Raw genomic sequence first — 26,735 nt, forward strand, 5'->3', positions numbered from 1 at the left:
CTAGACAACATCTTAAAAAGCAGAGACATCACCTTGCCAACAAAGGTCCGTATAGTAAAAGCCATGGTTTTCCCAGTAGTGATGTATGGAAGCGAGAGCTGGACCATAAAGAAGGCTGATCGCCGAAGAATTGATGCTTTTGAATTATGGTGCTGGAGGAGACTCTTGAGAGTCCCATGGACTGCAAGAAGATCAAACCTCTCCATTCTGAAGGAAATCAGCCCTGAGTGCTCACTGGAAGGACAGATCGTGAAGCTGAGGCTCCAATACTTTGGCCACCTCATGAGAAGAGAGGACTCCCTGGAAAAGCCCCTGATGTTGGGAAAGATGGAGGGCACAAGGAGAAGGGGACGACAGAGAATGAGATGGTTGGATGGTGTTCTTGAAGCCACTAGCATGAGTTTGATCAAACTGCGGGAGGCAGTGGAGGACAGAAGTGCCTGGCGTGCTCTGGTCCATGGGGTCACGAAGAGTCGGACACGACTAAACGACTAAACAACAAGATTTTACATTAAAGCAAAAGACCTCAAACTGTAATGTAGTTACTTAATAAAATATTTAATTAAGTATTCTTTATATAAGCATGAATCCTTAAATACAAAACTACAAACAGGATAAATTAAATTTATATCTTTCTTATTTTTAAAGAATATACATACTCCAAAATTTGCAGCAGGCACATTGTATACAGACAAAATAACAACTGGGCAAGAAATGGATCTTCAAGGAAATCCACTGATCACTGTACCTCAGTATTTGAATTTTAGCAGATTGCTAAGTAAACTCATCAAAGGGATGTCTGCCACCAAATTACTAGAATCTGGAAGCCTACCAAGTTATGCTCTTTACTCTTCATGTATGCTTTCAAAAACTGGAAGGAAAACCAATTTATCTAAATATTTTTTTCCACATATTAAGCAAAACATTTTAACACAATCACCTTTCACAATAGGGTAAAAGGGTCAACACAATACTGTTTATCAATATATGCCACTTTTCAAACCCTTCATTTCAGACACACCATTCTAACGCTAATAAAATGTCATAGGAAGATGGACCACAAACTCCTGGGTAATATCCTCAGAGGTATTACAAAGAGGTACAAAACATGGTGTCTCAGTCACAGGAACTTTCATCAAGATGCCTCAAAATCGGATTGATACACTCTCCTTTCCAACATTATCATACACAGGACACTCGTTTTAGCAAAACTGACTTCTCTTTTAAGGCTGCAATCCTATGCACACATACACGGAAGTAAATCCTATTGAAATTAGCGAGAATTGCTTCCAAGCAGACATGGAAGGCTGCATTAATACGAAGCACCTTTTTGCCTGTTACGAGGAGTACACGTATCGTTCCATCATCTCTTTTAATTTCTTCACAGGGCATATGCAATTAAAGCAGACACTGCATGGGCACGTGAAGTCAGACAACACGAAACCTTCAAGTGTTGCTCACATTTATTCCTTGTTAATGCTGCCTACACATGGTATCAGCTTTCACTTTGTGATTAGTGGTTGATACTGAATTATGCTAAATAATGTAAAAGAGCCACGTTGGGATGAGATGTGTGGGGATGAGATGTGGGTGCGACAAAATTAGCCCCCGTTTCTAGGCAGATTTTGTGGCTAAGGGAAGCAACTCTCCCTTAAGAAAGAGATTCAGAAGGTTATACAGAAATGGCTTGCTACATACAGTGTGGAAGTTCTATGTTTCTTGCAAATAGCAGCTGAGTTATAATGGTTGCAAGGGGCTCCGGGTGAGGGATGTTCACAAGACGAGAAGTCGAAGCCACATCCCACATGATATTAACAACCTTTTAAAAGTTAGCTCATAGGGATACCTATCATATCATCTTAAATGGACAGCTGTTGCTGAACGTGGCACCGAGGCACAACAGTGCAACGTTAGCTATAGCTCCTGCTGCATTTCTCCTCTCCATTAGATAATTAGAGGGAAACAGTTTCTATATCCCATAAAACATACCTTACCAACAGCTTATCTCATGTAACATAGCTATTACAGGGCAACTATATTTAACAATGACTTCCAGTGAAATCCTATACATGTCTACTCAGAAGTAAGCCCTCTAGAGCAGTGTTCCCCAACCTTGGGCCTCCAGCTGTTTTTGGACTACAACTCCCATCATCCCTCGCTAGCAAGACCAGTGGTTAAGGATGATGGGAATTGTAGTCCAAAAACAGCTGGAGGCCCAAGGTTGGGAAACACTGCTCTAGAGTTCAACGGACTTGCTGGTAAGTGTCTACAGAACTGCAACCTTCGGCACCTGCTGCTGCTTTTGATGAATTTCCCTCTTTTCTCAGGAACCTCACCACACCGAGTTTGCACAAGGGAAGACAATGAATCAAAGTAGCATAAACAAAGTGTTTTTTTTTCTTCTTCTAACATTCATAAAGAAACGATTCTGCTGTGAGAAGATTCGGAGAGCACCACCCATTTGCCAGTATTAATTAGTTCTATCCTTTTGTAAGTACTTCTAAGTAGGCCAGTATCTCAAATCCAGATGACCAGACGACAACCGATGCCTCGACGGGAACAAGATTCTGAGACAACTGAGAAATCAAGCTCTCCAACGTATACCCTTGTCTTGGCATAACAACATCGCTTTTTTTCAAACACATTACTGGGCACAGGTCATTCCCACCGTCGCCTATATATATAATTTGTGAGTATTTCACCTTGGGCTTTAAATGTTCTAAGAATTCTTCCAAGACTTTTCTCTTGCAGAGGTTAATAGGACACTTTGCACAATCATGAGCATGACAATTCTGCACAGTGAGAGAGCCACAGTCATTGAAACTTGCAGGATTTGTAAACACTTCATCAAATACTTGAGATACATCAGCAGCTTTTAAAATCCAATCAATAAATATTGCATTGGAATCCGATATAATTATGCAGTCAAAAAAGTCTTTGTGCTTGCCAATAAAATCTATCAGCTCTTTCATTCCTGTAGTAAAAGGGATTGCTGTCATAGTTCTTTTCATCTCATCTTCTCTTATGCCAATGTCCCCCAGGTATCGGAAGACTCTGCCCATATATTCTGTCCAGTATCCTTTTCGATAGGAATTTTTAATTTCATCAGGAAGCTTGGAAGCTGGAGCACATTTCACAATCCAAGTATCACTGTTTTCATCTACAACTGTATGGTCAAAATCAAAAACCAGAAGAACCTTCATTGTTGTTGGATAAATGTAAACCTGGAAATGAGAAAGAATTATTTGCTTAAGTATGCTATTACTGTATTATATTACAGTCTGACCATGATCTTAGAAATGGAGTTATGCCAGAAAAAAAATATTGTCTCTCATTCAGAAATCAGGTTGTGTGTGGCAGTATTCAAGTGTGCTTTTGAAAGTACTGTATTACAATCTACAGTATCCTATGATATGAAACCCATTTGGAATATGCAATTATTTACCATACCCTATAGCAGGTGTGGGAAATTTTTGACTCTTCAGCTGATGTTGGATTCCAGTTCCTTTCAGCCCCAGCCAGGAAGGCCAATGGTCAGGGATGACAGGAATTGTTGTCTGGCAAATCTCGAGGCCATAGGTTCCTCATTCTTGCCTTACAGGTTTCAGATAAAAGTCTGATAGCAAGCTATAGTTTGGTGCAGTTGAATGAAACAGCAAACTGCAGTTTATTACAAATCAGATTCTCAGGTTTTAAGCTCCTCCCCTCTTGTGTGCAGATTGTTCTCGTAACAATAAAGCACAGTTTGTTATGTTTCAACCAGGTCAGCCTAGACCTGAAGTGGACACAAACAAATATGCACACATGTATGTTGCAATGCCAGGTGTGCATCACAAAAGGTAGATACAGTGGTACCTTGGGTTAAGTACAGTGGTGCCCCGCAAGACGAACGCCTCGCGAGACGAAAAACTCGCAAAACGAAAGGTTTTTTCGTTTTCGAGTTGCTTCGCAAGACGAATTTCCCTATGCGCTTGCTTCGCAAAACGAAGCTTGCCCCGCAAGCTCCGGGGATAGCGGGAAGCGCAGCGCGTCTTCCCCGCTGTCCCCAGACCTCTTTTGAAGCAAGGGGCGGCGCGGAGAAGATCGCTTCTCCCCGTTGCCAGCCCCGCAAGCTCCGGGGACAGAGGGGAAGGCACAGCGCCTTCCCCTCTCTCCCCGGACTCCTTTTGAACCAAGGGGCGGCAAGGGGGAGAAGCGATCTTCTCCTCTCCGCCCCTTGCTTCAAAAGAGGGGACAGAGCGGCGCTTCCCCTCTGTCCCCGGACGGTCTCCATAGGAACGCATTGATTGATTTTCAATGCATTCCTATGGGAAACCGTGCTTCGCAAGAAGAAAAAACTTGCGGAACGAATTAATTTCGTCTTGCGAGGCACCACTGTACTTAATTCGTTCCAGAGGTCCATTCTTAACCTGAAACTGTTCTTAACCTGAAGCACCACTTTAGCTAACGGGGCCTCCTGCTGCTGCTGCGCCTCCAGAGCACGATTTCTGTTCTCATCCTGAAGCAAAGTTCTTAACTCGAGGTACTATTTCTGGGTTAGCGGAGTCCGTAACCTAAAGCGTATGTAACCTGAGGTACCACTGTAATCTAATAGTGGAACAACACAATGGTACTCAATAGCCGACACTGATGTTTGAAATCTGAATTCATTGGAGGGTGTCAGACAAAAAGCAGTTTTCCCCAATATGAATGCAGATCCCTTTGTAATATCTGCACATAAAGAGAGACAAGACTACTTACATCATCATCCTAGTCTATCTATGAGGAGCTCAAGGTGATATATACTCTTCTCCCTCCTATTTTATCCTCACAATAACTTTGGGAGATAGAGCAGGCTTAGAGATAATGGCTACAGTGAGCAAGTGAGGCTCAGGGGGGATTGAGGATTTGAACCCAGGACTCACCAGTACAAGTCCAACACAAAGAACGTGATCCCAACTTCTTTTTTCTATTTAGACGAAATAACATAATGTAATGACAAAATTACACAAATTGTATATCTAAGTGTCAGAAGACCCTGGTAGTGGATTAGAGGGGCTGCTTTTAGACGGGATTATGACATCAAATGCCAGGAGCTGGAAGAAGTGCACCTTCCATATCAACATGTCATTAATTATATTGTACTTAATTGGAAGCCACTTTGGGGGTCAATTTTGGCTTAAAAGCAGGGTATGAATATAAACACGCACATAAATATCGTGCCAGCTATTGACTTAATACATAAACACAAAGCAGAACTTTGGCAATGCTTCCGTTTTCATTGAAAGAGTATCGGGCTGCAATTCTAAGCACATTGTCAGTAGTAGTTATCTTTGAATCTTTGAGCCAACTTGCTCAGAATCTTGCTCTTCATCCCAGCAGAACCATTACAAAGCACTGCTTGGATGAACATGAATAATTTGGAGACAGTGCGAGACAAGAACAGATCAAGAAAATAAATATGCATTCACACAATTGCATAAAGTAAGATGATCCACGCTAGACTCTGAACCGCTTTTGCGTTCTTTAGACACAGCTAGAGGGGTTTTTGTGACAGCGCTCACCTATATGGAGTCAGTAACTTCTTTTTTTTGCAATCATTGTGTGCTCAGATGCGCAGCACTTTTATAAAGAGATGAGTAGCGGCACCTCATATATATACCGTATTTTTCACTCTATAACACGCACCCGACCATAACACACACGTAGTTTTTAGAGGAGGAAAATCCGTAGGCATGCCACCCATAGGCATTCCCTCCATAACACGCACAGACATTTCCCCTTACTTTTTAGGAGGAAAAAAGTGAGTGTTATGGTGCAAAAAATACGGTATATAGCCAAAGAAAAGTACTGGACACAGGCAACAAACAGGGAAGCGACTTAACCTTACTTCCCATTTCCTGTTTATCAACATAAACTGCATGTAAACATCCTCAGCCCCCCAAACTCCTTGCAATCTCTGCAGCAAATGACACTTGCATTTAGGGAGAAACATTTTGCTGTGAGGGCAAGCAGTTGACTGGCCTCTGGCATGTACAGTACAGTTCTTCATTCCGCTGGCAGCCCTGCTCTTCCTAAGCAGCAGACAGTTTGGGTCAGTGCTCAACATTAGAACACTATTTACCTTGTCCTGAGGGGAAGGAAGAAACAACAGGAGACAGAAACAGTCTGGTAACCTGCTCCACTATTCAGCTCCCTCCCAGCAGTTCCCAAGCAAGCTGCTGTCTGGAGCTTTCCATAGCTGCCGCCACAGATCTAGTTAGGAAGAGAGGAAAGAAGAGCCAAGGAAATTCAGGTGAGAGCATACATGTGTATATTTAAGCCTATGAAGGCAGTTACTGCTTTCTCAGCTCCCCACCAGCTGAGTCGTATTCATAATATTTGCAACATACATTGACTTGCACGCTTTTTGATTATTATTTTTTAAGGGAAGGCACAATTCAGTGAGGCTGTGGACAAAGTCCCGCATGTTATTCTTGCAAAGAAGCTGGTAAAGTATGAGCAAGGCGAGGAAACTGTTAGGTGGATTTGTAGCTGGTTGCCTGGCGGGTTCCGAAAGAGTGCTCACTAATGGTTCCTCATCATCCTGGAAAAAAATGACAAGTGGGGTGCTGCAGGGTTCTGTCTTGGCAGAATTGGGATTCAAAAGGCCCTTAACAGATTGGAGAACTGGGCCAAAACTAACAAAATGAATTTCAATAGGTTCTGAGCGTAGGCAGGAACAATCCACTGCACAAATATAAGATGGAGGACACCTGACTTGCCAGTTGTGCATGTGAAAAGGATGTAGGGGTCTTAGCAGACCACAAGGTGAACGCGAGTCAACAGTGTGATGCAGCAGCAAAAAAAGCTAATGCTATTCTAGGCTGCATCTGCCGAAATATAGTGCTCCAATCAAGGAAAGTCATAGTCCTGCTCTATTCTGCCTTGGTCAGACCACACCTGGAATACTGTGTCCAGTTCTGGGCAACCACAATTTAAGAAGGATGTTGACAAGCTGGAACATGTGCAGAGGAGGGGAACCAAAATGACCAAGGGTCTGGAAACCAAGCCTTGTGAGGAACGGTTGAGGGAGCTGGGAATGTGCAAGTTGGATAAGAAGAGAGGAGATATGGGACAGCCAGCTCCAACTATCTCAAGGGCTGTCACATGGAAGAGGGAAGGAGATGGTTTTCTCCCGCTCCAGTACCAATGGCTTCAAATTACAAAGAAAGGAGAACTGCCGATCTAGGGTAAGGGTAAAGGTAAAGGAACCCCTGACCATTAGGTCCAGTCGTGACCAACTCTGGGGTTGCGGTGCTCATCTCGCTTTACTGGCCGAGGGAGCCGGCGTACAGCTTCCGGGTCATGTGGCCAGCATGACTAGGCCGCTTCTGGTGAATCAGAGCAGCACACGGAAACGCCGTTTGCCTTCCCGCCGGAGTGGTACTTATTTACTTGCACTTTGATGCGCTTTCGAACTGCTAGGTTGGCAGGAGCAAGGACTGAGCAACGGGAGCTCACCCCGTCGCAGGGATTCGAACCGCCGACCTTCTGAAAGGCAAGTCCTAGGCTCTGTGGTTTAACCCACAGCGCCACCCATGTCCCTTCGCTGGTATAGGGTGATATGCAAATTTAATAAGTAAGTAAGTAAATAAAAATAAAAAACATTAGGACATCAAAAAGAACTTTCTGACAGCAAGAGCTGTTCCGACAGTGGAACAGACTCTCCTTCCTTGGATATTTTTAAAAAGCAGACGTTGGGTGCTTGGCTGGAGCAGTGGGGTTGGGCTGGATGACCCTCGGGGGTCCCTTCCACCTCTCTATAATAATTGGGCAAACCAGTGCCGAGCGCCTTCATTGCATAATAATAATAATAATTTATTATTTATACTCTGCCCATCTGGCTGGGTTTCCCCAGCCACTCTGGGCGGCTTCCAAAAAAACACTAAAAATACAATAACCTATTAAACATTAAAAGTTTCCCTAAACAGGGCTGCCTTCAGATGTCTTCAAAAAGTTTGGTAGTTATTTTTCTCTTTGACATCTGGTGGGAGGGCGTTCCACAGGGTGAGTGCCACTACCGAGAAGGCCCTCTGCCTGGTTCCCTGTAACTTGGCTTTTCGCGATGAGGGAACCGCCAGAAGGCACTCGGCACTGGACCTCAGTGTCCAGGCTGGATGATGGGGGTGGAGACGCTCCTTCAGGTATACTGGACCGAGGCCGTTTAGGGCTTTAAAGGTCAGCACCAACACTTTTGAATTGTGCTCGGAAACGTACTGGGAGCCAATGCAGGTCTTTCAAGACCGGTGTTATATGGTCTCGGTGGCCGCTCCCAGTCTCCAGTCTAGCTGCTGCATTCTGGATTAGTTGTAGTTTCCAGGTCACCTTCAAAGGTAGCTCCACGTAGAGTGCATTGCAGTAGTCCAAGCGAGAGATAACTAGAGCAGTGTTTTTCAACCACTGTTCCGTGGCACACTAGTGTGCCGCGAGATGTTGCCTGGTGTGCCGTGGGAAAAATTGAAAATTTTGAAAGATTTTTTTCAAATTTTCGCCCACTAGGCGGGCGCCGGACTGTGTCCACCCTATTTTCCATCCATCCTGGGTGGGGATCAGATCGGATGAGAGCGGACAGGCGGTCCGCTCTCATCCGATTCCCCATAGAGAGCAGCGGGGCTCTGACATCTCCCCTCTCCGCACACAGTGGTGGTGTGCCTTGTGATTTTTTTCATGAAACAAGTGTGCCTTTGCCCAAAAAAGGTTGGGAAACACTGAACTAGAGCATGCACCACTCTGCAGGCAGGTAGGGTCTCAGCCTGCGTACCAGATGGAGCTGATAAACAGCTGCCCTGGACACAGGAGTCCCACATCATCCGAGTCCCACAGACGGTAAATATGGGGGAAAGCCTGCGGGGGAGACCCTGTCCCCGTCCCTTTTCCCCCACCCCGCCACCCCACATCCACCCAACCCGGGTCGTCTCCCTCTGGCTTGGGGCCGCCTGCGGGCCGGAGCCCGGAGGAAGCGCGGAGGCAGAGGGACAGGCTGAGCTGCGGGAGGGGGGCGCCGCGCACGCGCACGAGGACGGGGGGGGGGGTAAACAGCCGCAACAGCAAACAACAACGACAACAAGAACCGCTGCCGCCACTGCTTCAGCAGCAGCAGCAGCTGGAATCGCCCGGCCGCACTGACCTGCAACGTCTCCTTCGAAGCCGGGTCACGTGAGCGGCGCGCGGACAACTCTCGCGCCGCCGCCGCCGCCGCCGCCTCAGAACGTCGCGTCACTTCCCTCCCGGCCGCCGTCCCGCCGTTGCCTGGCAACCGCCGCACGCGCGCTAAGGCCCCCAGTCGCGTCGTTGTCGCCGCGTGTCAGACGCGGTGGGTCGCCTCACGCCATGAAGGCCGCCGCCGCCGCCGCCGCCCGCCAGGCCGAGCTCGTCAAGAAGCGCCGAGGGCAGGAGCGCCCAGCCTCGCGTGCGTGTGAGGGGAAGGAGGCGCTGCTTGGGGGCCCGAGGAGGAGGAGGGCGGCGGTGGTCCCCGTTGATGCGCCTGGACCCGCTGCCAGTTTGAGCCTCCTCATGAGGCTCGGCGCCTTCGCCCTGGCAAAATGCGGGGCGGTTGGGGGGCGAGTTTTCTCCGTCGTATTTCTGTCCTCTCTCTTCCTGCTGGGTTGTTGGTCAGTCAAAAGAGATTCGGTGAAATCAGAATCGATGGGTTTTGTCAGCAAGAGGTGGCTGCGACACGGCATACACGGGCAGTGCAGTGTTGAAAACAAATTTTAATTGAAGAATTATTATTATTATTATTATGTATTTTGTGTTTTTGTCTTGTATTTTTATCATAGCTGTCAACTTTCAGATTTGAAAATAAGGGACCAGCAGCATAGCTGTCAACTTTCAGATTTGAAAATAAGGGACCAGCAGCCTCACCTCTTATTTATTTATTATTATGAAATAATTATGAAATATTAAATAACTTTGATCAAGCTAGAAAAAACAAAATACATATATACCTAGGTATTGCCTAAATGTATACCTACTGTTTCACTAAAGGACTTTCGACTTTGTGAGCTCATTTACCAAAGACTCGCCACGCCAGCGGCGGCGCTTGTCATTCACAACGGTGGCGCTTGTCAGACTCAACGATGGCACTTGTCATTTCTCAACGGTGCTGTGCACGCAAAATTAAATTTGGGGGCCCTGGGCGGATCGTTGCACCCTGGCGGTGCATATGCTAAAGACCATAGCTGTCAACTTTCAGATTTGAAAATAAGGGATCAGCAGCCTCGAAAATAAGGGATCAGCAGCCTCACCTGTCCTGGGGACAGTCTACGGGATATCTAACAATCTGGGATAGCAGCGGGAAGCAGCAGGAAACAGCGCTGAAATAAGGGAATTTCTCACAAAAAAAGGGAAGATTGACAGCTATGATTTTTATGCTGTGAACTGCCCCAAGATCTTCGGGTGAAGAGGCGGGATGCAAAGCGAATGAATGGGGCTGCCCCTGAAGCTGGAGATTTCAGCTTTGCTGTTTGAATTTAAAAGCTGTAGTTAGCAGGAAAATGACACTTAAGTGTCATTTGGGTGCTGCCACTAACCCTGGTGGGGTCTTCCCTATCGTCAGAGGAACTGTGGCTTATATTCTAAGCATTTCGTTTTTGCCCCGCTTCCCCGCTATCAGCATTTTCATTTATGCGGCCTTAACTGTGATAGGTTTAAGGTGGGATGTCTGGGGAAATCTTAAATAGCTCATTTCCCTAACAGTCTCCTAGCGTCTCATAACAGAATCCTAGATAGGGACCTTTTGCCACTTCTGTTTTCAGGTCATAACTTCCTTCACATAGCCAATGGCCCTTGGGAAATGTCCTCAATGTTGTGGTTATTATTCCACTATGAGGAATCCATAAGTTGACTAAGGCTGAAATCTTATATTGCTGGGGTCACTGGTGTGACGCCTGTAGGCATAGTGACACAATTGGGGACTTACTTCCTTGGTAGCTGTGAAGCCTCTGAGCACCCACAAACCCCATCATGAGGAGGAGAGGGTAGCTATCTTTGAACCCCCTGGTGGAAAAGTAGCAGGAATGATTGAGCTGGAGAAGGGCAAATAAAAGCTACCAGAGAGGGTGGTGCCCACCACGCCCTCCCAAAATACAAAATGTACCCATTGGCCCCAATATTTTGACAAATCCTGTCCATTGTCATTTATCTGGGAATAAGTCCCCCTGAACTCTGAAGTGTTTGCATCTCAGCAGACCTATAAGGCTTTAATCCCATGAACGTTTACATGGGAGCATTTGCGCTGAAACCAGAGAATGAACATGTTTTTAGGGTTGCAGTGTGAAGATGTCTCCATCATACAGCATGCCCAGGGTTGCTATCTCAACCTGGTATGAAAGCATGAACATTTTGCCCAGAAGGTGAAAGAATAATAATAATAATAATAATAATAATAATAATAATAATAATAATTTATTAATACCCCACCCATCTGGCTGGGCTTCCCTAGGCACTCTGGGCGGCTTCCAACAAAATATTAAAATACCGTAATGCATTAAACATTAAAAGCTTCCCTAAACAGGGTTGCCTTCAGATGTCTTCTAAAAGTAAGTGGCATTTGACAGAAAACTTTTTTTCATATCTAGCAAACGAAGATGATGTTGTGGAGGGAATATTTCTTCCGGTGGGAGTAGATCTCCGCCAAATAACTATACTCCCCAAAAAAGAATGGGAGAGGATTCACGATAGCCTCACCGCCCCAGCAAGAGAAGCAGCCCGGATTCGTGCTGAAAGGAAGGAGCGGAAAGATCTGCACTTAAAGTCTCAAGCACTTGTGAAAAACTGGCATAACACTATTGCGGTAAGTGACACACATACATTTCAATGCCTGTGGAATGTTTATGACAGTCCTGGTTGTATTTCTATCCTTTTTCTTACTACTGGGTTGGTTAGTCAAAAGCGTTTCAGTAAAATCAGAATATATGTGTTTATCAGCAATAGAGTACTGCAACATGAAATACATGGGGCTGCCTCTGAAGACGGTTCAGAAATTTCAGCTGGTGCAGAATTCAGCAGCCAGGTTGCTCACCGGGGGAAGATGGCTTGAGCATATAACAACAATCCTGGCCCGACTGTACTGGCTGCCAATCGGTTTCCTGGCCCTATTCAAATTGCTGTAAAGCCTTAAATGGTTTAGGACCACAGTGCCTCAAGGGGACCTCTCTCCATATGAACCTACCTGGACCCTGAGATCATCTTCTGGTGCCCTTCTTCATATGCCTTCTCCATGAGAGGTCTGCAGGGTGGCAACACAAGAATGTTCCTTTTCTGCAGTGGTTCCCTTTTGGTGGAATGCTCTCCCCAGGGTGGCTTGCCTTGCACCTTCATTATTTATCTTTAGGTGCCAGCCAAAAATGTTTCTTTATAACCAGGCCTTTGACTGATTAAACATTCTATGGCCTTTTAAATATGTTAGTTGTGTGTGTGTGTGGGGGGTGTTGTTGGTTTGATTTTGTTTTTTATTTAGGTATCTTGTGTTCTCATTTTGTATTTTTATGTTGTAAACCTCCCTGTGATCTTCAGATCATTTAATAAATGATAATGATGATAGTGATAATTTTATAGTGTGAGCTGGGAAGTCCTGGGTTCAGAACTTGCCTCAACCATGAATTTTTCAGGTCAACTCATATTGCAATAGATAAAAAAATAACACATTTACTATGCAGACTGTTGAGCACTATTTACATGTATAGGCCCCACTCCTCAACCAGGAAAGCTCCCAGAGGAGCTTACAAATTGAGAAAAATAACACAGCCCCTGCCCTCAGGTTTACAGACTAAAAAACTAAATGACAAAATAGGAAAAGGGGATATGGCAGGGATCAAAGAAAATACAGGCACCATGATCTTAAAGGTACAAGGTTTTATAAATCAACAGATTGGATGGAAACAGGCTGATCATTGTTTGTTTGTTGGTTGGTGGCTCCTGAGAAATAGCCTGGCAACCCAACCTACCTGGAAGTGACTGCAATGCAGCCAGAAGTTGTTGACCTTACTGGGTGGGGCCTTCATCTCCTGGGGCCTAAATGAAATCTGCCAACACTTTGTGGCATCCTAGCAGGTAGGTTCATGGCTCATAGATACCCAGTACCGTCATCCTCAGATCAGATGGTCCTTCTCACAGGACAAGCCTCTGTGAAGGTGAGGAGTCTGCCCAGCCGGCGAAAACAGCAGTGGCTGGTGATGGCAGATCCTTGCTCTCTGCTGCTCATTCTGCTGAGTATTTGTGTTATTGATGCTAGTTTAAACAACAACATTCTGATCCTCAACATTGACATTGTATCTGCAACATTGGGTGCCTTGCATGGTGTCATAATGTGCAGCGTGCGTGTGCCAGAGCAGTGGGTTATATATATATATAAAAGTTAGTAGTTAGTAGTTAATAAATGAACAAATGCCTGTTTACTACTCTAGACCAAATGTCTTAGTTGAGTACTTTATTACAATGCATCATGCAAGGAAGTTGGGTCACAGGGTTATGGAGAGCGGTAGTACCTCTGGTGGGGTATGCGTCATACTCCTTCTGGGGTAGTTTATCCACCTTTGGTCCCCACCCTGCCCTCAGCTCTCACCTGTGACAGCAGCCACTCCTTGGAAGCGGCTTCCGCTGGCTGGATAAACCAGGTGTGGGCAGCCGATGGGTCTCAAACCCTAGGTGAGTTAGAGTTTGCAAAGACAGGCTCCGGCGGATTGAATGGATGAGACTAATAGTGGGTCCAATGGTCAAGAAGGCAGTTTCCATATGTGCTATAGAGGGATGTGAGGACAGATGGGGCTTGTTAACCTGGGAAGGTAGCCCATCTAGGAGAAGGAAAAAACTGATCCTAAACCTCTACTGCCTTGTGGGATATCTTCAGGAGAAGAAAAGGATAAGAAGTAAACCCTGCAGTCCCTAAGACTTGTATGATTCTTTTTAGCAACTCCTGCAGCCAAGCTGGTGCCAAACATATCACTCTGCTTTTCTTTCGACCAAATCAGCTAGACTGAAAGGGGGATGGGGTGGATCTTGTCTGGGCAGCACACACTGCCCAGGCTTGTGCCCTGATGAGGTCACTTTGGTGCTGCTAACACATCGGTTTGACTTTATCCCCAGAGGTGTACTCCATTTTTTTCTCGAGACAGACAGATTGCAACAAGAATGAATGAATGAATGAATGAATAAAATATTGCATTGCAGGGTATGGCACAAGCGAAAGTGAAAGCCAAGAAAGAGCGTCAGGAGAGGGATGAGGAAGAAAAAAGAAAGGTTGACCTAGAAGAAGCAAAGTATGAAGCACAGAAGCGAAAAGAGGCGGTGGCAGAATCCAAACTCTATCAGTACTACCAGAATGAGAGAGTGAAAGACTTCCATGTAACATTTATTATTATTATTATTATTTCACTTTAATGTGGGGGATATGTTCAACATAGAAGTTGTATTAAATGAGGGAAATAGGCACAATCAAAACGGCTGTTAATAAGCTTTGCTTGTGGTCAGAAGAAGCCGAGAGTATCTGGGAAAACATTGTCTAATACAATAAGAAATGGGGGGGGGGGGGGCTAACATTCCCATCTGTAAAAAACTGCTATCAGGTTAACAAATTTGAAAAACTGGTTTCATTGACACAGATTATTAATATTGGAAGAAGGTAATAGCTCTGTGTGAGGCCATGAGAACCAGCTTATGCCTTGCTTTGCAAAGCAGGCTAGTCACATCCCAAACTGTCCAGGAATGGCTGCCACCCCCCACCTTATCTTAATGTGTATAGGCCCCAGACAGGAGCAGATTCCGAGGCTATTGAAGAAACACTGGTACAGGGACTCTGAGATAGCATCCTGTTTACTTGACCTTCCCCAGTTGAAAGAAACTTGCTTTCCTCCGTCAACTTGTTTGATGAAGCAAGCAGAGCCAGCACCCAGCTCTCTGTCTCTACCCAGAGATCAGAGCAACCTGCTTTCCCCTGTCGGCTCCAATCCCTATACCTTTGTGGCATGAACCAAGTGACTTAGGCTCATGGGTCCCCCCCCAACCTTGTGAGTTGACAAACTTCTCTAATTATATAACATTTAAACTTATATCTCAATAGTAAAAAGGTAAAGTGACCCCTGACCATTAGGTCCAGTCATGGATGACTCTGGGGTTGCGGCGCTCATTTTGCTTTACTCGTCAAGGGAGCCAGCGTACAGCTTCCGGGTCATGTGGCCAGCATGACTAAGCCAATTCTGGCGAACCAGAGCAGTGCACGGAAATGCCATTTACCTTCCTGCCGGAGCGGTACCTATTTATCTACTTGCACTTTGACGTGCTTTCAAACTGCTAGGTTGGCAGGAGCAGGGACCAAGCAATGGGAGCTCACCCCGTCGCAGGGATTCAAACCGCCGACCTTCTGATCGGCAAGTCCTAGGCTCTGTTGTTTAGACCACAGCGCCACCCACGTCCCTATATCTCAATAGTACTTTACACTATTAAGATTGAACCATATATCTGGGACAACAAGCAATATATGCTGGCTATGTAAAGCAACAAATGCAGATATTTATCATATTTTTTGGACTTGTCCCAAAACGAAGATTCTTTGGATTGAAGTATGTAAAAGAAACTGATGTTATTAACAGGGTATACATTTCTAATGAACCCACATACCCAATATTGTTTGGGTATGTGAAATATCATGTTTTAACAGACAATAGAGAAATGGTCATAAAGTTATTGACTGTTGCTTCCTAAGTGGAAAGAAGAAAAAACGCTTATCAGCAGAGAACTGGGTAATCAAAATACGGGAGGTTGTAAATATGATACAATCGACAAACATGGTCAGAGTTAGAAAAGGAAGACAACCTCATGATCATTTTATAAAGTAATTGAATTTGTTTATAATATATTGGAATAACAAAGCACAAGACAATATAAACCCACACGTTATTAAGTATAATGTAACTTAACTTTCAGAGTTCTCTCTCTTAACACATTAGAAATTATCAGCTACTGTTGTTAAGGGGAAACATCATTTGTATAATACTTACATCACTGGTGTATCGTTTATTGCTTTAAAATATTGTTTGTTGTTGTTTAAATAAAACAATAAAAAGAATCCCTATCAAATGTTGCAATTTTATTTTGCAGAGAGCCCTCTTACTTACCGAATGCATAAAAGAAAGAGATGCTCAGATTGAATTTAAAAAGGTAAAAGAAAACCTGTACCGCTGCAGAGATGAAGAAGTAGAACGTGAACGTCAAAAAGCTGTACGAAAAGAGGAGGAAAAGATTAGAGAGAACCGTAGGAAGAGAGTGCAACTCAGCAAGGATCAACTGGAACAGTAAATATAATTAGCAGAGCTCTTTTTTAAGCCCACAGAATAAAATAAATGTGTCATTTGTGGCATAAGCACATTGCCCCATAAAGCAACAACATAGAAACTGATCTGTTTTAACATTTGCTGGGGGATGGAGCAGGAAAGCAAAACATACCATATTGGACCATGTTCTGAATTAGCAGCTGTAACTCCTTACTCCCTCTCGCTGCTGGAAGGAAGTTGTACTCCAAGTGCCATTCGCCCTGGGACTCCAGAAGTGAGGGGAAGGCCTCTGTTGCTAGTCAACAGAATAAGGACATTTGCAGGGATGCTGCATCTTTTCTCTTTTAGGAAGAATACAAGTGGCGAGTTGAAGGCCAGTCTGGCCTCAATCAATGGCCAGACAAGTGATGATGATGATGATTTATTAATTATACCCCGCCCATCCGGCTGGGTTTCCTCAGCCACTCTGGGTGACTCCCAACAGATTAAAAACATAATAAAACATCAAATATTAAAAACCTCCCTAAACGGGGCTGCCTTCAGATATCTTCTAAAAGTCAGATAGTTGTTTATTTCCTTGACATCTGATGGGAGGGCGTTCCACAGGGCGGGTGCCACAACCAAGAAGGCCTTCTGTCTGGTTCCTCCCCCCCCCCCTTAAATGAAAGAACACTTAGCTCCAACTGCCAGTTGATCTGAGAGTTCAGAATTAAACAGCTAAGGACCGCAATACCTCAAGGACCGCCTCTTTCCATAAGAACCTACCGGACCCTGAGATCATCTTCTGAGGCCCTCCTTCATGTGCCTCCTCGAGAGGTCTGGAGGGTGGCAACACAAGAACAGGCCTTCTCTGCAGTGGCTCCCTGTCTGTGGAATGCTCTCCCCAGGGAAGTTCACCTGGCACCTTCATACCTTTAGGCATCAGGCAAAAACGTTCCTTTTTAACCGGGCCTTTGGTTGATCCAATTTGCATCCTATGCCCTTTTAAAACGTTGTTGTTGTTGTGGGAAGGGGGGCTATTGGGTTGTTGTTTTTATTTTTATTAGGTGTTTTGTGGTTTTATATCTTGATTTTATTCTGTGAACCACCCTGAGACCCCCGGGTATAGGGCGGTATATAAATTCAGTAAATAATAATTGAGAGGAAGGCTACCCTAGTCTCTGCTTATCAGCCAGAGGAGCAAGGGCACCGGTAGGATTTTTAATTTTCCAAACTGTTTTAATGTTTTAAAAATCCTATTGGAGATAATTTGGTTGAAAAGTGGGGGTACACCTTTCGAGAGAGAGAGAAAAGAAGTCCTGCAAATAACCGCAATCTACCTGTACCAGTCTTCTTGAGCATCCAGAACTTCTGCCAATTGTAGAGGCTCATTGACCAATCTTTTCTATGTTTTAGGATAAAAGAGCACGAACGTCTAGCAGAACTGAGCAGGCTGGAAGACAAAAGGGAAAGGGCAGAGATTCAGGAGCAGGTCCTGCTAAATCAACAGGAAGTGCTGCAGAAAGAGCAGGAGGAGCGTGAAGACAAAATCAGGCGTAGAAAGGAGCATCAGGTATGGAATGGGAGTTAGTAGCCAAATGTATGGAACTTAGGATCTGAAAAAATGCATTTCAGTTTCCACTGGACTTTGACTAGGTGCTTAACTTAGACAAATTACCAGTCAAATTACTCACAGGCCTGCTTATGACAAACGGAGGGAAAGTTGGTTTCTGCTGCTTAGGCCAAGAGCTTGTGTCATTGCTTTTCAGATATTACTTTGTAGGGGAGCCTCTAGTTCAAAGGTCACGAGAGAGAGGCAGTGGCGTAGCGTGGGTTGTCAGCACCCGGGGCAAGGCAAGTAATTTGCGCCCCCTAATCCGTGGATTTTAGCACTTGAGTGCGAGCGCCCCCCCCCCATGTTGCACCTGGTGCGGCCGGCCCCCCTGCACCCCCCACACTATGCCACTGGGAACAGCTAAGGGAGCTGGGCATGTTTAGCCTGGAGAAGAGGAGGTTAAGGGGTGATATGATAGCCATGTTCAAATATATAAAAGGATGTCATATAGAGGAGGGAGAAAGGTTGTTTTCTGCTGCTCCAGAGAAGCGGACACGGAGCAATGGATCCAAACTACAAGAAAGAAGATTCCACCTAAACATTAGGAAGAACTTCCTGACAGTAAGAGCTGTTCGGCAGTGGAATTTGCTGCCAAGGAGTGTGGTGGAGTCTCCTACTTTGGAGGTCTTTAAGCAGAGGCTTGACAACCATATGTCAGGAGTGCTTGATGGTGTTTCCTGCTTGGCAGGGGGTTGGACTCGATGGCCCTTGTGGTCTATTCCAACTCTATGATTCTATGATTCTATGAGGCTGTGTCAGATAAGGTGGAAATTTCATCCTTTCTGTCCCTCACATGGGAAACCGAAAAACACCCTCTCAGAATTAACTAGGGACCAGGATTACCAAAGCCCCATTCTCCCTGCAACCGCTTGGGTATCTGGTGGGCACCCAGTGAAATTATTTCCAACCACAAAGTCCAATACAAAGTATTTTTGTGGTAGGGAAGGAGTTTCAGCTTTGCCTTGTGGGCTGTTCCTTCAAGCTGTCTTTGCGGCGCGTAACAGCCTGGAAGAGAATCAGCGAGAGGATCTTTAGAATTCAGTGCAAATTGAATTTCACCGGAATAGCTCGGAGGTGCTGGCAGCCCTCTTCCCTCCCCCCCACCCCGCTTTTTCGTTTTCTAAACAAGTGATCGGACTCTTCCCCTCCCCTCAGCCCCATGAAACAAGTCCCCAGCGCGAAAAGAAATAATAATTTTTTTAAAAAAGAAGATAACAAGGACGGGGTGTTTTCCAGAGCGAGGTGGAAGCCGCCCATCGCAAGGGCAGAATCTCTGCGGTGCGTAATTACGCGCGGCTTGGAGAGCTCTTTTCCCCCCATTACCCGGGCCCTAGCGGTGCCCGCGGCAAGGTGAGGTTCTCCCTCTCCGGCAGGCGCCTCTGCGCGCCTTCACCCCATTCTCCAGCCCCGCCACATCTGGGAACATCATTAAGGAGTCGCCTCTGCAGCTCAGGAAGTTTTCACACTTCACGTTTCATTAAACGCAGGTCTTCTCGGGTTCCTTGGGAAAGGGAGAAGCGGGAGAGAAAGGGGAGAGGCGCTGGGCGCGGGTCGGGGGAGAGCGCCTGATTTGCAGCTGTTGGGCTTTCAAAGCCAAATAAAACGGCCAGTCTGCGGAGCGCAGCCGCAGCGGCGGTGGGGGGCGCGCGCTAGGGCGCAAGGCTGGCGGTGGCGGCGGGGAGCCCGGCGGAGGAAGGAACTTGTCCCTTCCCTCTGGACTCGCGCCCCCTGCAGATGTTGCGCCCGGTGCGGCCGGCACCCCTGGCACCCCCCACGCTACGCCACTGGAGAGAGGCTGCCTCCATGCACAATTTTGTTTGGATAGGTGATTCTTAAAGGTAAAGGTACCCCGGCCCGTACGGGCCAGTCTTGACAGACTCAAGGGTTGTGTGCTCATCTCACTCTAGAGGCCGGGAGCCAGCGCTGTCCGCAGACACTTCTGGGTCACGTGGCCAGCGTGACGAAGCTGCTCTGGCGAGCCAGCACCAGGGCAGCACACGGAAACGCCGTTTACCTTCCCGCTATAAAGCGGTACCTATTTATCTACTTGCACTTAAGGGTGCTTTCGAACTGCTAGGTGGGCAGGAGCTGGGACCGAACGACGGGAGCTCACCCCGCCACGGGGATTCGAACCGCCGACCATGCAATCGGCAAGTCCTAGGCGCTGAGGTTTTACCCACAGCGCCACCCGCGTCCCTCATTCTTGATTCTTAGGGTGATTCTTAGGGATGTGCTAATTCAGCAGCTGTGAGGCTCACACAGATGATGGTGCTCTCTACTATTCCCAATGGCAGATTGGATATTGGCAATACAGTCATACCTTGGAAGTCGAACGGGATCCATTCTGGAAGTTCGTTCAACTTTCAAAACGTTCAGAAACCAAAGCACGGCTTCCGATTGGCTGCTCCTGCAGCCATTCGAAAGCTGCAGAAGCCCCATTGGATGTTCAGCTTCCAAAAATAGTTTGCAAACCGGAACACTCACTTCTGGGTTTGCGGCATTCGGGAGCCAAAATGTTCAAGAACTAAACTGTTCAAAAACCAAAATACGACTGTTTTAGTGAAGGTGGTACAGTCTAACTCTGCTATAGTGTCAAACCAGCTGTTGACAAAGTTGCCTTCTGGGCAAAGTCTAAAGAGCATTTCCCATTCGTGTTTCATCACCTGTTGATATCTTTGTGGAACCTGCATATGAAACAATGCCAATAGTCTCCATACTTGACAGAAACGACTTCTAGTTAGGTGCACAAACGGCGGGGATTTGTAAGCAGTGCAAAAATTGGAGTTCAGTCATATTTTTGCAGCGAGTTGTCTGTATCGGGACCAATACAAGCCACAAGGTGCACTTTTTCAAGGACAAGGTGTCAGGAGCTCCATAACAGCTACACAGCTCCAACATTGGTACCCATGTTTACACGAGATGACATTAATATGCTTTCTTATATTTGCACTGTCACCACTGCTTCTTGCTCCTTTGATGTCGAAAACAGGAACGAATCCCTATAAATCTCCTTCTCCCAACTCTGTACTTTGCATAAATACGTAACATTCTTCATGATCTTTTCTGTCCTCTTCCATAGCTCGGGCCTAGCTGGTGCAAACGCAGTGAAGCCTTATGTAAAGATTCTGCGCCACCCCTCTGTGAACCCGCACTTGGAAAGGGTTAGGATTGGGCAGAAGTGTCATTCCAGCCCCAGTTTGCCCAGTGAAGGCACAGGTCATTGGAGAGCTACTGCTGGTGGTGCTCCCACTGATGGTAGCTGGCCAAGCCCTTGATACAGGGTGTTTGGGGTCTTGTGTGAAGCAGGGACAGCGAAGGATCAGCAAAAAAATAATAATAATAAAATCCACCTTCTACCCTGACCAGCAGGAGGCAGCAGGGCTTCCTCCAATTATCCTCCAGCCAGTCGACTCTATAGTGTGCTCCGCTTGACACTTATTTTGGTAAACAAAATACGCATTCTGGGTTTTTTTGTGTTTTGTTTTTTTAAAGGCACATGTTGCTGACCAGGTGACTCTCAAGGCTATCGAGAAGCAAAAAGAAGAGGAAGAGGATGATAAAGTCCGAGCGCATTATAGAGCAAAGCAGGCTATGGCTAAGCTGAGAAAAGCAAAAGAAGATGAAATGCACAGGTAGGCAGAATGTGAGCGGGAAATGGAAACACATTACCCAGATAAAACAAGGTACAGTTTTCTAGCATTACGGTAGAGACCCCATCTCGCACACCGAGATATTATGAAAGGAAAGTAACACTGCGGCTGTTCTTGCATCCACGCCAGCATTTCCGCTTGCCCCCCTGCCTCCCCATCATGTTCTTCTGGGGGTTCTTCTTGGTCCCAACAGAGCCAATTTCATGGGGGCGGGGGGGGGGGAGTCCTGTTGCACTAATGAAGATTCTTGGTTGGCCTCTGCTAGTAGGACTTGTTTGTTGAATCCTGCTCTGTGGGACCAAGGACTCTTGATTCAGTTTTACTCTGCTGTGAACTCTTTTATTTTATTTTATTTGACATTTGCATCCTGCCTTTCTTCCATCGCGGAACCCAAGGCAGCATACATAGAGTTGCCAAGCAATCTCCCAACCTTAAGATCACTGATCTGAGACAATGTTTTAAAACTGTTTTTTAGACTGTTGTGTCTGCTGCCCTGGATGGAAGGGCAGGATACAAATCAATCAAACAAACAAATGTGCCCATAGACCTGCCTAGGAACCAGTATAAGCGATGAATATCATACAGAGGCACGGATGAGGAATAGGATGCAGCCAGTGGACCAGATAGTTACCTCGGTGATGTACTGTGGGCCATTCTGACAAGTGTCAATCACCTGACATCACAAGTGACTCCAAGCAAACTAGAATTCCTTTGCAGGTGCCGCTTGAACTGCAACCGCAGAGAAATATTCTTGTGCCACCAGCTTCAATTCAAGCCGGCCCGTCAAAGAGATACTTGCGCTTACAGCAAACTATGTTTGGGGCTTGCTGCAAGTGCAGATTCCAGCCAGCTTGCGAAGCCCACTTCAGGCAAGCAGCAACTCCATAGTACATCTGACCCCAGTGGGCGCTAGTCAGCTGATTGATGCTGACCGCAAGCTGATTTTGGGTAGGCACTAACAGGTCAGGAACACTAGTGCAGATTTACTTACTTACTTCTTACTTACAGGCAACTCCCGATTTGCATTCTGGGTCATCACACGCAATGGCACAGAGTGCACATAAGCCCTCCTCCTTTTCCAGCCACATCCGGGTCGCTGCGATGTGCGTGTGCACAGTCGTGCGCCAATTGGACGCGTGTAAATGAGCTGTTGCTTGTGTTAACTTTGCTGACTTTGTGTTAACTTGGTGACTTTGCTTTCACCACCAATCAGCTGACGATCGCTGACAGCAAGCCTCCCTCACCGAGGAACAACTGGGAGCGTTTTAAGGCTCCTGATTGCTCCTTGGCAGCCAGCTCGCCGCCTGTCTGGCACCAGGTGTCACGTATGGGTAGAGATACAGAGCACCAGTCCTTCCTCTGATTGGCATAGAGGAGTGTGGTTTTATCCAGTTTGTTAGTTTAATCAAGGCCTGCCCCAGGCCTCCCCTCACAGCACGCAGTTGATGAATCTTTGCACTTATGGCTGAACCATTGCAGGTTAATGGAGGAGCACAGAGACAACATTACTAGCCGCCTCCTGGCTCATATGAAAAAGGAGGCTGATGATGAGGATGAGCGTATCGCTAGGGACATTGCAGAGACGGACGCGCAGCTGGAGAGAGAACGCAAAGAAAAAGAAGAAAAGAACAATGCTGAACTGAAATCCATCACAGAGCACAGAATGAATGTGGTAAGAAAAATAAAATTAAGCATGCTTTTCTGTTTCACCATTTCTTATTTATCAGTTGGGGTGGAATCCAGCATTGGGTCAGCAGTCCCCCAGCCATGTAGAGCAGATTTTGAGGGTATGTGGGAGACCACAAGGGAGGGAGAGAAAGGTGAAGTTGCATTGAGAGAGCAGAAGTTCAGTTTGCGAGTGGACAGTGTTGGATGCAACCTTTCATCTCAAAAAATAGACTTCTTTTACACAGGCACGGTGTTCCTGAGCAGCTTTCATGAAAGCAAATTCCATTAGTATAGTGGGATTGGCTTACACATAAAAGTATTTAAAAACTGGTTGCCCAGAATATCGAAATTGCATATATGTAACTCTTAATGTTAGTAGCAGGTTAGAGAGTCATCAGATCTTAGGCTTCACTACCACAGGATAAGAACTGGATTGTGTTGTTATAGATTAAAAGGAAAGAAGAGAAAGAAAAACAGGACAGACTAGAGGCTCAAGAAATACTTCGTGGACAAATAGAAGCAGATCGGATTTTCCAAGAACTGGAGAAAGACAAGAAACATAGAAATCATTGTGCAAACTTAAAATTACAAGACTTCCATGTCATGCAGATAGTAAGTATGGGCATTAAGTTTACAAAGTAAACTTCTTTAAAAAGGGCGAAAATGGAATATGACTTGTACATTTTCTGTCTAGTGCTTGAGAGGGCAGTCTTGAGTGAGAAAACTGCCCTCTGCACCTGCAAATGGATGAAGTCCCAGAGACAGGCTTCCTCTGTCTCCAGATGACAAATGCCTTAGAGAAAGGAACCTTGCATCCTGTCAGAGATAAAAGAAAACCGGGAACATCATCACTGTAGTGTAGTAGACAGAGGCTTGGATTCTGAATACCATGAGCAGAAAACTCACAGAAGTATTCTTTCTTTCTTTCTTTCTTTCTTTCTTTCTTTCTTTCTTCATCTCTGTCTCTTTCTGTCTCTCCCTCCTCTGCACACCAGTCCTCTCCAGAGGGTTATAGGGGGTCCTGCACAGTGTAGGTTTCTGGGGCGTTGCCAGAGGAAGGGGGGGATTTTCCAAAATCAGATGAGGGGGATCTTCCATGTTTTGGAAGTGTAGGTGGTATTTTAAATATTTAAATAGGCAAAAACTGACAGGTTCCCTGCTCCCAAGCGGCAAACAACAGTGGCAATGAATGAAAGAGACCGCATGAGCGCAGAGAGGGAAGAAAATAGACTAATGCCATTACAGATACTTAAAGCTTAGTTTCACTTGATTAAACTGGGATTCTCAGAATGCTGAAGTTTACATTCGGTAGTTAATGCTGTACTTGTGTCCCACTCACAACGTTTATTAACTTTATAGAACAAGGATTGCACCCACACAATATCATTTATCCTAGCTAGTGCTTCAGACATGCGCTAATTATTATTATTATTGAGGGAATCAGGACATCTGTAACTTTATAGTTTCAGTTTTAATATATTATAAAATTATTGTTGGATATATTTAATATTTCCCTCCTCCCTTCCAATGCAGGTCGAAAAAAAGTTAAAAGAAGATCGTGAGAAACAAGCGGAAACGGACTATGTCAGACAAAAAGAACGCATTTTATTATTCAAGGAGCAGGAATTCCAGAAGTATGCAAAGAAAATCATTGATGAGCAATCCAAGACAACTCGGAATCTTTACCCTCTTTTGAAATCACTCAATGAAGGTGACTCAGGTATAAACAGACCAGTTTTTAGAGAAAATGAACAGCCATGTGAAAAGCAGCCTACTAAGCTGCCGTTTATAGGTGACACAGCTCAAGAAATGAAATGGTTAAATGAATATGAATATGGTCACACTAAGGGTCGGCTAGGTTTTTCATGGTAAGGAAAACCCTTCCGAATGCTACAGTGAAAGTATAATGCATTTTTAAATTACCCCAAATTGTAGTAGAAAATGAGCAAGTTTAAGATACCTTAATAAAGGTTGCAACCATCCAAATATATTTACGTATAACTTTGAAAATCCGTAGCTCTAATGATGTGTAGCATTTAGAAGTTCTAAAATAGCCATTCATACCTTTCTGTTCAGTTTTATTTCAGGAATTTCTACTCCTTTATTCCTTCAGTTTCTGCCACCTGTACGAACACCAAAAATAACACGCACTTCGCGAACAAACCATTTGCTGTACCTCTTCCGTTTAAACTTTTTAGGCTAAAAGCATTAACTAGCCACTTAGTTCTAAACACAGGATTCCTGATCAGGTATTTGCCTCTTGATGGCCAAAATCCCACGCATGGCTATTTTTCTTTCAATAGCCAGCATGCCACTCCCTGATCCCGATCAAGACTGTGGCATTGTGGGGAGGTATATGCAATTTAACCCTCGCTATGCTCTCAGTCTGGATCGGACTCCCCCTCTCCTGCTTTTTGCACTCGAAGCTAATGGATGTTCCCCTGGCGCCCCCATGCACATAGGAGGCAGCGATCTGGATTGGGACCACGGTGCGAGAGGGGCAAAAAGAGTTAGAGCTCACCTACCCTCCATTGCACTGGTTATTTGTGAAAGAGAGAAACGTCATGCATTGGAAAGACTGTGGCACTCAAAGTAGGGAGCCATATACAAAGAAGTAACTGTAGTTGGGAACAGAGGTGCTTATCCTTTCCCTCACCCCCTTGACTGGGAAACCTCATCTTGGGCCAGACGGAATATAAAGTAGCTAGGGCTGCAGAATAAATGCAACAGGAAGACAGCATCTCTCCTGCTGCCTTCTGTTGTTCCCTTTCAACTGCCCCTCGCTGCTTTGCGTGTCACATTGGGAAGTGCCATCAACTTGGAAGATTAAAAGGAAGATGAGCAGTGGCTGGTTTTCTACACAAAGTAGGAATAGTGCGACCCTTAGTATGAGTAAGTCATGGACCACGTACCTGTAGATCTTCTGTCACCCCTTCTTGATCAATCATCCTCTAGCCTTTAAGCAATATTTTAATCAACAGATAACTAAGACCTCAGTATAAGTGCCTCTTTGATGAACAGTGAAAAGAAACAATAGTTTATCTTAAGTGTGAGATGGCTTACAACGTAATAAATGCTAATTTCCAGCAATGCACTGTTTACTTGTAATAAAAGCTTTGTTATGACATCATTTTGCAGTTTTGGAGTTGACATAGCGCCCAGGGAAGAATATTGTTCAGTGTTGACTTTTATAAAGCAAAACTGTTTATAGAAATGCATTGGAAACATCTTTACCAAAAAAGAATAACAGTGGTGTTTTAAATAAAATAAAAACAAACTGCAGCATTTATTTATTACATTTCTGTCCTGCCTTTCCTCCAGGGAGATAAATGCAATAAAAATGGGATCCCGAAATGGTTTTTCCCATCCAGGTACTGACCAGACTCAGAGCTACTTAGCCTTAGCTTGGTTCCTGTATCATGAGCTTCAGATGCTGCTTAAGGCCAATTTAAATTGGATCCCCCAACCCAATTAGTGTCATACCTCTGGTGTTGCAAAGGAGATATGCAGACAAAATAAGTTTTCCTTTCAGGT

At 45.3% G+C, this 26,735-nt stretch overlaps 2 protein-coding genes across 5 annotated transcripts; one reads left to right on the forward strand and one right to left on the reverse strand.

The window, feature by feature from the left end:
• Positions 1 to 2,324: 2,324 nt before the first annotated feature.
• PHOSPHO2 (phosphatase, orphan 2) lies at positions 2,325 to 9,273 on the reverse strand. 3 transcript variants are annotated; one of them, XM_082209427.1, is made up of 4 exons: positions 9,149 to 9,273; positions 6,104 to 6,234; positions 4,905 to 4,947; positions 2,325 to 3,224 (listed from the first exon to the last, which is right to left on the reverse strand). In XM_082209427.1, exon 4 carries the CDS (start codon positions 3,201 to 3,203, stop codon positions 2,481 to 2,483), a length of 723 nt encoding a protein of 240 aa, XP_082065553.1. In that variant the 5' UTR covers positions 3,204 to 3,224; positions 4,905 to 4,947; positions 6,104 to 6,234; positions 9,149 to 9,273; the 3' UTR covers positions 2,325 to 2,480. The 3 variants fall into 3 exon arrangements, with proteins under 3 accessions (XP_082065553.1, XP_082065554.1, XP_082065552.1); XM_082209428.1 differs by lacking the exon at positions 9,149 to 9,273 and adding an exon at positions 8,239 to 8,323; XM_082209426.1 differs by lacking the exons at positions 4,905 to 4,947; positions 9,149 to 9,273 and having other exon boundaries at positions 6,104 to 6,236.
• Positions 9,274 to 9,316: 43 nt separating this feature from the next.
• On the forward strand, positions 9,317 to 26,497 carry CFAP210 (cilia and flagella associated protein 210). Of its 2 annotated transcripts, none has more exons than XM_082192885.1 (9): positions 9,317 to 9,436; positions 11,601 to 11,815; positions 14,191 to 14,364; positions 16,117 to 16,310; positions 17,685 to 17,841; positions 21,376 to 21,515; positions 23,013 to 23,205; positions 23,649 to 23,813; positions 24,735 to 26,497. In XM_082192885.1, the coding sequence occupies exons 1-9, from the start codon at positions 9,352 to 9,354 to the stop codon at positions 25,071 to 25,073; spliced, it is 1,662 nt and encodes a 553-aa protein (XP_082049011.1). In that variant the 5' UTR covers positions 9,317 to 9,351; the 3' UTR covers positions 25,074 to 26,497. The 2 variants fall into 2 exon arrangements, with proteins under 2 accessions (XP_082049011.1, XP_082049012.1); XM_082192886.1 differs by having other exon boundaries at positions 9,338 to 9,430.
• The last annotated feature ends 238 nt before the right edge of the window (positions 26,498 to 26,735 follow it).

The sequence above is a fragment of the Podarcis vaucheri genome (genome assembly GCF_965113315.1).
Source record: "Podarcis vaucheri genome assembly, chromosome: 1".
NCBI classification, from domain to species: Eukaryota; Metazoa; Chordata; class Lepidosauria; order Squamata; family Lacertidae; genus Podarcis; species Podarcis vaucheri.

Bases quoted from the DNA above. Each gene is read 5' to 3' on its own strand.
- PHOSPHO2 (XM_082209427.1), bottom strand. From the start codon at position 3,203: ATGAAGGTTCTTCTGGTTTTTGATTTTGACCATACAGTTGTAGATGAA.
- CFAP210 (XM_082192885.1), top strand. From the start codon at position 9,352: ATGAAGGCCGCCGCCGCCGCCGCCGCCCGCCAGGCCGAGCTCGTCAAG. The intron at 17,842-21,375 runs GTATGGAATGGG...GTTTTTTTAAAG, and splicing joins GGCGTAGAAAGGAGCATCAG to GCACATGTTGCTGACCAGGT. The intron at 23,206-23,648 runs GTAAGAAAAATA...GTGTTGTTATAG, and splicing joins CAGAGCACAGAATGAATGTG to ATTAAAAGGAAAGAAGAGAA.